General features: G+C 42.0%; 1 protein-coding gene across 37 annotated transcripts in view; it reads left to right on the forward strand.

Moving 5' to 3' along the window:
- PCBP3 (poly(rC) binding protein 3) overlaps window positions 1–11,436 on the forward strand; it is a gene marked incomplete at both ends in the record, with an annotated part of 71,637 nt that extends 60,201 nt beyond the window's left edge. For 34 of the 37 annotated variants that reach the window (XM_081018410.1, XM_081018399.1, XM_081018391.1 and 31 more), the window contains 3 exons: window positions 2,226–2,278; window positions 8,059–8,228; window positions 10,453–11,436. In XM_081018410.1, coding sequence (XP_080874536.1) covers window positions 2,226–2,278; window positions 8,059–8,228; window positions 10,453–10,489 — 260 coding nt within the window. Of the gene's footprint in view, window positions 1–2,225; window positions 2,279–8,058; window positions 8,233–10,452 lie in introns of those variants that run through there. The other 3 variants (XM_081018415.1, XM_081018417.1, XM_081018418.1) reach the window with 3 other exon arrangements.
- Between the last annotated feature and the right edge of the window lie 1,028 nt (window positions 11,437–12,464).

The following is a 12,464-nucleotide window of genomic DNA, read 5'->3' on the forward strand; positions in this document are numbered from 1 at the left end:
GTCCCTGTGGACTCAGGCCAATGGGAGTTGGAGTCTGGCAACATCTGGTGGGCCGACTACAGGTTCAGAATAATTATGTGAGAACTGTTAAGTTCCATGGAAAATCATATTTTTGCAGGCAAATATCCATCTTCTTTTGGGAGAAATTAATTATACATTCCTTGCTTTTTCAACATGGTGTTGAAATTGCATAAAGTAAATTTGGCACTGGAAATGTGCTGTATAAAGAGTGAATCATTATGACTGAGGTGGTCAGGGACATGTTTTCATTCTTCAAGTCATTGGGTTGGATACTAAGAACTTTGAGTGAAAGGAAAACATTAGTTAGCATTGTTCTGCAAATACTTGCTCAAAGGACCAAGAATTCACACCAGGCTTTATAGAATTTCTTACGCATTCACTTGTGCTACAGATTGTGCAAGGGGAACAACACGTCTGGATTTAGTTTCACTTTTCTTGCTGTAGTGTGAGGTGGAAAACAGCTGTTCTGTGACAGGTAGGTAGCCGTGTTGGTCTGCCATAGTCGAAGCAAAATACAAAAATTCATTCCAGTAGCACTTTAGAGACCAACTAAGTTTGTTATTGGTATGAGCTTTCGTGTATCTGAAGAAGTGTGCATGCACACAAAAGCTCATACCAAAAACAAACTTAGTTGGTCTCTAAGGTGCTAAAGAAGGATTTTTTTTAAGCTGTTCTGTGAGTGAGAGGCAGTTTTGCATATGGGGCAATTTGAGATGGAGCAAGTTACTTTGTGAAAGTTTTCACAGTTCTTTGACTTTTCTAAAAAAGAATACTGTGGTTTCAAATTGGGCACAACTTATTGAATATACATAGCATTACATATAAGGGTAGGTAGACTGTTTTTTGAGATGACAGCGTATAAATTAAAGGAGCAGATCAATATATATTTTAGTCATTGATTTCAAAGCAGAAATCTCTTGTCTTGCGACCTATTCCTACAAGAAATAAATGCAATAATAAAGACTAATAGATGTGGCAAAATACAGTAGCTACAGTGGGAAAGAGCTTGACCACAATCCCAGGGTCTGATGATAAGCTACAACAAACTTTAGCTTTGGGCCGGGGGTGGGGAGCAAAGCTGGACAGTCAACACATTTGCACAGTCTGGGTAAGCCAAAATTTCACTGACTGTGTTGCCTGAACTGCGCCAATTAATGAACACTCCCTGATTCAGTGAGCGGTCATGTTGTCAGCTCAAAAATTATTTCCTGTTTGTACTGCTTAAACCTGATTAATGCCATCATCAGGCTAAAGCGTTCATCTACTGTGGAACTGATGATGATGGACCTTGGACATTTGATTAGAAATTGAAACAATATAAGCTATTACAGCCGGAAGCATCAATGCTTCTGAATACCATTTGCTGGAAACCACAGGAGGGAAGAGGGCTCTTGTTCTGGAACCCTGCTTCCTGGTTCTCCATAATGGGCATCTGGTTGGCCACTGTGAGAACAGGATGCTGGACTAGATGGGTCATTGGCCTGATCCAGCAGGCTCTTCTTACATTCTTACTTGCTCGTAGCTGCCAATATGACAGGAAATTTTGCTTCCCCCCTCCCCAGTTTATACCTTTGACCTTCACACCACTTACCTCTGGAGTACATTTGCAGTAGAACTCTATCCTTATATTGAGTTTGGTGTCAAGATGTGTTCCATACTTGTCAGGGGCATCAGCATAATGCAAAGTGAGTAGCAATGTGGGAACCAATTTGTTTATGTTTGGCAACCAAAACAGCCTGGGTGGAGAGACTGAATACGATGCGCTTCACAAAATGGACTTCTGTGGCAGACATTGCATCGTGGTCTGGACATGTTCTCCCCAACACTAACCCCAAGATACCACAAGGTCCTGGCTGTGTTTTTGCTCTGTTGATTAACAGCAACTTTTTGAGCCAACTGTTAAGGAATGGTTTTATCTTTGATCGCAAAACGGAAGCAAGGTGAGGTGAGGATACGGTACCTATGGAGTTTGTAATGATTTGTATTAGAACCAAATGGGCAGGTTAAGAGAGAATTGGTTCTAGGAGCTCTAGGTTAGTAGTATTAGTGCTTTCCTTGTTACTTTGCCAAAACATGTTCCTTCCTTACCCTCTGGCCCTGGTGCAGTCTGAGAAATTCACAAGGTCTGCTATTTTGGTGGAATACCAGACGCTGTGCAGTGCTATGTCTTCAAGCTATAACCATTTTCCCTTGCATATGCTCAGGTTTGGATGCCAGTCCCCCGGCCAGTACTCATGAACTCACCATTCCCAATGATGTGAGTATCGCATCTCAATGCTCTCCGTACCATTTTTAAAACATGTTTCTCTACAAATGACATCTAGGACATTTAGCAAAGCCCATGCATTAATTCCAGGCATATCATTTCAAAGTCTTTTAACAAAGTACAGTTACTAAACCGAAAGGGGTGGAATAAAGAATTGGGGAGGGGGATTGCCTTGGCAACCTTTCTTCAGTAGTCTAGTCCTTAGGAAATGGACCGACATCTCTAGAGAACGACACCATTTTCTGACCCTTTCTAGTCCTACAGCATTAGAGGTTTGCCAGCTGCAGGCAGGTGCTGCCTCAGTAATTTCACAAGTTGCCTTATGGGATGAAAAGGGAGTTGTTTTCCTTGCCCATTCTGATCCTGACCTCTGTGCTGGGTGGTAATCAAAGCAGTTCAATTGGAGCTGAGCTGGAAAATGGTGGGACTTACTTTGTGCATAGCTGCCAACTTTTCCCTTTTCTTGCGAGTAATCCTATTCGGAATAAGGGAATTTCCCTTAAAAAAGGGAAAACGTTGACAGCTATGACTTTGTGGTGGGAGAGAAGTGGGAAGTGGGAGGAGTCGTGGCTCCGTTTCTTATTATCTGGGTACTGTATTCTAACAGGATAGGTTGTGCTTCGTTGACTACTTGTTCATGCAAATATCCCATTTGTTTCTAGATAAAAAGCAAGTAATTCCTCCCCTATTTTTAAAAACCAGTTTGACAGTTTATGAGAAACAGAACAGAACACATATAGTACTCCTTTTCAAATAGCCCCTGCAGAAATTCTACATTTGATGTCGTTTAGAAAGGTTTTCATGCTGGCTATTTATTTATTGTGACTTATTTCAGAGCACAGAAATGTAAATTGACCTCTCTTCCAGTCCACTCCAGCTGTGCTCATTTCACACATTATGAGTATGGTTTAGAACAGGAGTTCCCAAATGTTTTGGACCCAGGACAGCAGCACATTTGAAAATCTAAAAAACTGCCATGAGCACCACAAAACACTAATTTCACAGAAGAAAAAAGAGTTATAATAGCCCCCTGTCCCAAGCAGACAAAATACCTCCACCTTAAAAAAAATCAAATAAAACACAGAGGAGGGAAGTACACTCCCCATAACAAGCTATCTATCTGTCTGGAGGGACTAAGGGCCTTGGTGGACACCAAGGGTGGTTTCTGGGGGTACAGTGGCCCTGCCGTGTGCACCACGTTGGAGACCCCAGGTCTGGAAACAGCTGAGAGCTAAGCAAGACAAAAACCATGGTGGAGTGCATTTTAGAAAAAGACAGTGAAAAGGGTCTGACTGAAGTTTCTGAACATGCGTTTCCAGCTCCATGAAATTGTGGTTTTGTATCTATTGGCTTGGAGAAAAGGTGCAATATAAGTGTTATAATAAACAAGGTAGAATGTAGCTCTGTCTTATTTGCAATTGTGAGCTTCCTGTCAATTTATCCTGGCTCATTAGAGGACCCTGCAAAGATTAAAAAGTTCCTATTTCAAACAGGCATAGGTCCTTCAGAGTCTCCCCTTCTCTGTACTTTTCTTATGAAATTTCCAGAGCCCAAATGTACTGTTAGTGTTGGTTGAATTGAAATACATAATTGTTTCTGGTATGCTTTTAATTTGTGGGGGCAATTTGCTTAGCAACAAACATTAATTCTCCCCCATTGAGCATGCAAATTTTGGCATGAACATACTCTTAAAAATTAATCTCAGTTATATTTAATTTGTTTGAATTCATCTTCCCTGAATATGGGCAACCAAAACTCTTTCCCAGGTTTGTTCATTCATTCCCCGGGGCAAGCCATGACAGTCATCCCCTACAGAGACAGCATGACCACCATTAAAACCTCATGTATAGATGGTTTGCATTGTTTATCCATTATGCAAATGAAAGCAAACTGAGCTCTGGTTTCAGTTAATGTATGTGCAGGGACACTGTCTATCACAATTACATCAACACTCTTCTGTTCGGCCTTCAATAAAACCTTAACAAAAATATTTAAGCAGGTTTCTAAAAATGCATACCTGCATCTGAAGGTGAACAAATAATGTGGTTGAGGAGGAAAAGGTGATGGAGGAATTCTGACTTGAGTGTTTCAGTTTAGTTTAGTTTAGTTTAGTTTAGTTTAGTTTAGTTTAGTTTATGCCATTGATTTTTGAGCTTGGCATGCAACCTGAAATTTAGAGGCCGCCATAGTATATTTGAATGAGACAAAGACTTTTGGCTTTTTGAACAGCAAGTCATTATTAATTCTGGTGTCTTAAAGTGGTGTTATCCTCAACAACAATAAATGGGATGTTCTCTCTAGGACTAGGAGCTTCTTCTGAATCTGTAATCCAGTCTGGCTCCCTGGATTAAATGATCTGCCTCTGATCCTACAGAACAATTCTTCAGGAAATCTACCATTTAAAAGACCTATTTTTCTTTCTACTAACCTAAATTATATAGAAAGCAATACACTGTGGGCTGTTTCCAGAATGGCTTGTGTTATGTGTTTTGATTACAGCTCCTATTATAGCATATTCTCCAACACTTCACAGGTGAAAACCAGGGTGCTTATGAGTGTTACCCCATTCGCATGTTGAGTATACTGTGACTTCATGTTCTGGACAGATATAGGCATGAATATGCATTATTTTCAATATGCAAGCCATGTTCACTCAATAAGATTCCATAGAAATGCATCCATAGAGTTATGGAAGCAATTCATTTTTGGAGTATGAAAGGGACAATATTCTCTTCACCATTTGCTTCCGAGGTCCTATCATTGTTAGATTTCTCCCCAATACCTTGTTGCTTTCTGGTTGATAGGGCACAAGCTTGCACATCTTTCTATATTCTTACATGGTTCATAGAACCATAGAATAGTAGAGTTGGAGAGGGGCCCATGGACCAAGCTTCCACTTGAATCAGAAAATCCAGATGTGGTGTATTCCCAACAGATGACTGTCAAACCTCTGTATGAAGACCTCTAGCACACACACATACACATGCCAGCAATTGGTTCCATTGTCAAGTGGTCCTTACCAATAAGACGTTGTTCCTATCTTCTGTGATAGAAGCCCATTAGACCTAGCTTTGCCCTCCTAGGCAGAAGAAACCAAGTCAACGCCCTCCTCTGTGTGACAGCCCCTTTGGGTATTTGAAGTGTGCTTTCATGTCCCTTCTCACCTTTTTTATTCATGTTACAAATGCCCAGTTCCTTCCACCTTTGCTGTCCATATCCCTGCAACTTCACTGCCATCTTTGGAACCAATTTTTCTACATCCTTCTTGTCATGCTCTGCAGTTCTGATGATGTCTGACAAGTGCAGAACCAAGTGGAACCATTATTTTTCATAATGCAGCCTAAACTTACATCAGCTTTTTTTACACCCATATTCAGTTGCTGTTTGTAAAAACATTGTTGGATTTATTTGTATATTATTTAGATTTATGCCCCACCCTTCAGATACATTGCCAGGTTTGGTTAAATTCTTGCTCTCTGGCTCCAGTTTCTTAGGATGCTCTGTGATGAGTTTGATAGATAGTTGGTCCTGCCTTTGAGCTAGATCACTACAAAAAGCTTTTTAAAAAAATTACATTGCACTTGTAATAGAAGAAAATCAAAATCTGGTACTACTGGGGAAAGCACTAACAGGCTCTTGCAGGCAACACTTTGCACATGTAGAAGCAACACTGCAAGTTGTCATGATATAGACAGCTGCTTCATTCCTCCAGAAACAGGGTGTATCTTGGAGTCCAGCAGACCTTTATGTCTCAAGGCAACTGAAAATGTGGGCCCTCCAGCTCCACAGCATTCGATGGCAGAGAGTGAGAGATGAAAGAGATACAGCTTCAAAACATTCAACTCTGCTTGAATCATGTGGAATGTGGTATATTGCACTGTGTATAGGGATAAACAAAGCTGTCATGTTGAGTTATCTAAGTTTCTCATGTTTCCAGTCTCAAATTCAGTTCTTCACATTTCTACAACAATTTGCAATTTTATATTTAAAAAAATCCTCATGAAAATTCGTCAGCCTTTTTTGCGCAAACTTCTCCTGCTTGTATGTAGGTTTTCAGTAACTAGCACATTTTTCAAGCAGTTTCCCCTAATAAATGCATTTTTGTGCACATTTTCCCTTAAAATATTCATTTTGTACATATTGCTTAGGTGGAGGATGGAAACGCAAAATTCAGAGAAGGACAAGCTCTAAAGGAAAGTGTGTTTTGGTTCACATATTGTTTCAGAAAGTGCAAAATAACTAAACTAAAATGTTCTAACTAAAACATGAGCAAGATTGAGTATTTCCTCAATCCCTAGCTCCGTATGACAATTTCAGTTCCATGGATGTTCAAGGCAGCTACTTAATTAGATTTACTTTATCATATATTGTTTGGGATGATTTCTTACCTGCTCCTTCACCACGGTCCCACGGCAGGTCACAGCAATGCAAAAATTGTTTTTACTGGAGGGGTGGTCCTCCTAGGAATTTTCCTCGCGGGTTTCCCAAAGGACAGCCAAAAATGAGCAGCAGCAGCAGCATTTAGCAGACCTACTTAGGTGTAAATTTAGCAGCAAGTAAATTCAAAAATACTGTGGACAGGAAACATCAAGATAGATTTTGGAGGCCTAACATTAAAAGTGACAAAGGTGCTCACAGAAACAGCAACGCAGGTGTGGCTGAGTGCCCCATTGTGGACACAGCTGTAGTGAATCTTTCTTAACACCTGGTGGCTAAAATTCCTGTGTTTATAGCTGAAATAACATTTCAATTAACACTCATGTGTTTGAAGACTACTTTTATTTTGACGATGGTTCTTTTTGCTCAGAAGCGTCTTTTGCTTGAGCTTGTTTGACCATTCTTAAGATTTTGCCTTGGGGTTTTGGTTTCCAGCTGCCTCTTCTCTGCTTCTCTTTTTCACACTTGAAATGTTTAAGTCATGGCTGTGCTTAGAAGGTTTGCATGCTCACTTTAGTTCACTGACAGCTACTGGTATTACTGAAGATTCGTTCTTGTTAGTGGCTTTGATTGGAGGAGCTAATGAGTTAGTGGGCACAAAAAATCAGTTACCTTCTCACCCCTGCTTATGTGCCCCCCCTGTCCAGCTCTGCCACTACTGAAGTGGGGCACCAGGCTGTGTGTTGACCTGGCCGATCACAGACCTTTCTGTGCCCCTTCCTTTCCCCTGGTGCTCAACTCAGAGCACAAGCCCTTGCTCCATTCTGAGCACACCTGGGAGGAGAGAAAAGGCAGAAGGGCTGAGGCTGAGGAAGAATACCACACCGGCAGCTCACAGCCCTCTTGGAGAGAAGGGTGAGGGGACAGAGAGCCCTTTCGGCCCTTATTCAAGGCACTGCCACCAACACCATCTTATAGTATAGGGAGAAGGGGACATGGAGCTGACTGGGTCCACCACATCTCTCTTTTCACACCATCTGCCACCACAACATGCAGGGAGCTGGAGGGGTTGGGACTGGGGTGAGGACGCAGGCCTCTAAAGTCTCCTCAGCCATTTCGTTAGCCATGATTTGTGGCAAGACAAAGTGCCATGCAGGTCATAAACAGGCCTGGTGGTGACTGTTTATAACCTGAATAGTTTGGAAGAGATTGCCAAGACACAAGAACAGTTCAGCAGGAAAGTGATATAGCAGAGCTCTTTTGAATATTACATTTCCAGAGCATTCAAAACAGAAACATGTGCCCTGACATATCTCACAAGCCCTACGATACTACTCACAATCTTTAACACCAGTGGACCAAATTAAGAAATGCCCCTGTGCCTTTTTTTCTAGCTAATAGGCTGCATAATCGGACGCCAAGGGACCAAAATCAATGAAATTAGACAGATGTCTGGAGCACAGATCAAAATCGCCAATGCCACAGAAGGTTCATCAGAACGCCAAATTACCATCACAGGAACCCCAGCTAACATCAGCCTTGCTCAGTACCTCATCAATGCCAGGTGAGAGCTGCTTACTAAGGTTTCCTAAGTACCTCCCTCACCCCACTTTCATAACCCAAGATATAAATAAAGTGGCCAATTAGACCACAATACAAACGTCTCTGATGCCAACATGTACTCTTTGCTCCACATGGCAGCAAGAAGTGAGATCATCCATCAATCTAGTTTTGGGGAATTCAGTGAACAGTTATGTTGATGGTTCCCCTTATTCTATTAATCTGGTAATGATAGCTGTAAACGATTAAAAAAATCCAACTATTTTCTCAGTACATATATCTCTTTTCATAACTTTCAAATTAGTTTGGCTATGTCAGAATCTCTCTTAACTCATTCAAAGGGTGTAATTCAATGTCACAATTCTTCCGTCTGGAAAAGCATTTCCGCTTGCCAGAAGGAACAACCCCACCTTTCCTCCCCCTGCATGCTGTTCTGGGGTTTCCTAATTCCCAAGCCAATTTGGGGGGTGCAGCGGGAAGCCCCATTGCACAAGTGAAAGTCCTTTCACAGGGCTTATGCTGAAAGGGTTCATTAGGTGAATCCCACCCACAGAGATGCATAATTTATTTTGCAATATTATCGCTTGTTTTGATCCTAAAAAATGAATTGCATTTGCATTTCCTGTATATATTTTTATCTTATCAGGCACTTTTCTGAATAAGGGCAAATAAGGAGAATGATAATAGGTTGGTCATTCCATCTTAATCAGACTTTTAAAAATTATCCTATCTGCTATTTGAAATAATAGGATGTGTTTTAATAGCGGCCAAACTGGTATGGATGAAACAGGAAATGTGTGGGTGGCACAGCTGCACAGGAAGGATCATAGAGTTGGAAGGGACACTGATGGTCATCTCTTCCAACTCCCTGCAATGCAGGAATCTCAACTAGATCATACATTCCTCCTCTGCTTAAAAGCTTCCAGTGAAGTTGAGTCCACCATCTTATGAGGGAGTCTATTCCAATGTTGAACAGCTGTTTCCGTCAGAAAGTTATTCCTGAAGTTCACTCAGAATCTCCTTTTTTGTAACTTTAAGTTCTGGGTTGTACCTTCTGGAGCAAGAGAAAACAAGCTGGCTCCTTCCACGCGACAGCCTTTGAAATTTTTGAAGATGGCTATCCTATCTCCTCTCAGTCACTTTTCCAGGCTAAACATACTCAGCTCTTTCAAGTGCTCCTCGTAAGGCTTAGTTTCCAGACCCTTGATCATCTTGGTTGCCCTCCCCTGCACTCGCTCCAGCTTGTCAACATCCTTCTTAAATTGTGGTGCCCAGAATTGGACACAGTATTCCAGGCGTGGTCTGATGTGGCAGAATAGAGTGGTACTATTACTTCCCTTGATTGGGACACTAGACTTCTGTTGATGCAGCCGAGAATAGCATTAGTGATTTTTGCTTCTGCATCACACTGTCAACTCATGTTAGATCCTTTTCACATGTTCTGCTAGTAAGCCAGGTGTCTTATATTTGTGCATCTGGTTCTTCCTGCCTAAGTGCAGAACCTTATATTTGTCCCTATTGAAATTCACTTTCTTAGTTTGGACTTATTTCTCCAATCTGTTAAGGTCATCTTGCATCCCAATTCTATCTTCTGCGGCATTGGCCTCCCCTCCCAGGGTTGGTGTCATCTGAAAATTTGCTGAGAATCCCCTCAATTCCTCCAACCATGTCATTTATAAAGACATCATACATGCCTACCTGCTCACTATCCTACCAGGCAAATTGAAACCAAGTTCACCACAAGAAACATATGTACTCTTGTAGACAATCAAATGTCACTTGGGTGAGGAGAGCTGACTTGTCTCCTCTTGGGTCAGGGTTGCTGACCAACTCAGGAGCAGGGGGCAAGGGTGGAGTATTCTGGGAAAGGGCCTGGCTGGCTGACTGGAGCGCTGAAGGTGAGCCCTCCACACAGCAACGCTTCATTTGTTATAACTTCCTTCTTTTTGTCTTCTTTTAAATATACTAACTGTAATTGTGTTTAAATTAGATCAGATGCTATTTTTTAGGAGAAAAGGATGAGTGTGACAAAAATCCATGGTATTGCAGGCAACGTGAATGTAAATTAGCTTGTCAGAATCATTAGCAAGCTCTTTTCCATGTTTGAATTAATGTGAACAGGGGACCTAAGGAGTATGGAGTGAAGTCCTCAGTGTCTATGTTTGTCATAAACTTTAAGCGATTCCCCACTTTTCCTCCCATTTATTTTTTACAATTATTTATTCTAGGCTGACGTCTGAGGTCACTGGAATGGGCGCACTCTAATTTCTGCCAATCACACATCATTCTGCATCACATGACCCTCTCTAGCCAATGACGCTTCTTCACCCAGCTTCTACAATGCGTATACTTACGGCTTCACACACCCCTCTTCTCCTTGGAAACTTTTCTTTAATAACAAATATATGTATATAAATATATATATATATCTATATATATATGTATGTATGTATGTGTGCACATACTAATAAGTTGCTTTATAAGTTGCATTTTGTGATTTTGATTTTGTTCCTGAATTTTAAATTTATGCTCCAGGCCAGTCTGTGTTTCAGCTGTACAGTGCTAACTATTTTATATAGGTTTTGCCTGGGATTTCCCTTGGTAAGACTTTGGAAGAAGGTTGGTCTCGCTAGTCTTTATTTAGCTCAGTTTAGCTAAGATGGTTTTTTTTAATTTTACCTTTTTTTGCAGCACCTGTAGTAGGACTGAGATCTGGCCTAATCTAGAGCAGTGGTTGCTTTGAAATAGCTGTTTCTTTTAATTATTCAATTGTTCCTTCCATCTTTGAACCCTGATTGTCCTTGGCTCATCCTTAAAATGTTTGGATCTCTGTCCTAAGAATGTGGCATGACTTTCTCCCATTTCATGTTGGAAGTGGAACAGGCAGGAGCCCAGGAGTATCAACCGGGTTCTCATGGGTTCCTGCAAGGACTGGGCTGCTTCCAGTGAGGCACAGCCAAAGCAAAGCAAGCCATTTTCGTTACCAAGCAGAGAACAAGGTGAGGAAAATATTCCTTTAAATATAGAATTATTTCATAGAAATGGAGACAAATAAAAAAATTAATGCGGCAGGAACTGCTGAAAATATCCTTAAGAGAATCACCCACAGACTTTTGGACTTAGCTCAGGAAGCTCCAGCCTCTGGGAGCCTGCTGTGTTTGCCATTGTTTGTATTTAATAAAAGTCTGTGCAGCTCTGCTAGTAACAAGCTCTGCCTTTGGTCTTTGTGTGCTCCTTCTTGGTTTTCCTTGACAGGCTCTTTGTCTCACCTGCCTCCACTGCCTCCTTCCTCTTCCATGCTTCTGTTTGATCAGATTGGATCCAATAAGCATATATTTAGTGTTGGTTGGTTTTTTTTGTTTTGATCCTCCCTCGACATTCCTATTCACTTTTAAGCTCTGCTGGAAACTCTGAGACACAGGTGGCACTGTGGGTTAAACCACAAAGCCTAGGACTTGCTGATCAGAAGGTTGGCGGTTCGAATCCCCGCAACAGGGTGAGCTCCCGCTGCTTGGTCCCTGCTCCTGCCAACCTAGCAGTTTGAAAGCACATCAAAGTGCAAGTAGATAAATAGGTACCGCTCCAGCGGGAAGGTAAACAGCGTTTCCGTGCACTGCTCTGGTTCGCCAGAAGTGGCTTAGTTATGCTGGCCACATGACCCGGAAGCTGTTCGCCGGCTCCCTCGGCCAATAAAGCGAGATGAGCGCCACAACCCCAGAGTCGGCCATGACTGGACCTACCTTTACCTTTACCTTTAGAAACTCTGAGCATCTTGAAAGGCAAACCTCCGGGAACAAACCATTCTGAAAAACAGGAATGCAATACATGAATGATGAGGATTTACCAGGTCCTCTGACGGTGATGACTCTACTGCCATCCCCTGAAGACTGGGGGAGGGGAGGAAAGGGGAGACGGGGAGGGGGCAGAGGAGAAAGAGGAGGGGAGCTTCAAGTGCAGGACTCAGGAAGCAGCATGCTCCTTGTGGGCCTGGATCTGCCACCCCTCCCAGCTTTTCTGAGCCCACTGCCTCAGTGCTTCATGGGCCCTGGAATTTACTAGAACAGGATATAGCACAATCAGTTCACACTCCTTTCTCAGCAAGGTGTACTTCTGCCAGCCCATAATCTCCTGAATTGCTCTCCTCCCATAATCCCAGTTGGATGCCTATAAGAAACCAAGTGGGAGGTTGGTGGCTTTTTAAAAAGAGCAGCAAATAGTTATCTCTGAAAATGCCAAAAAC

Source organism: Podarcis pityusensis, assembly GCF_964106645.2.
Source record: "Podarcis pityusensis genome assembly, chromosome: 1".
NCBI lineage: Eukaryota > Metazoa > Chordata > Lepidosauria > Squamata > Lacertidae > Podarcis > Podarcis pityusensis.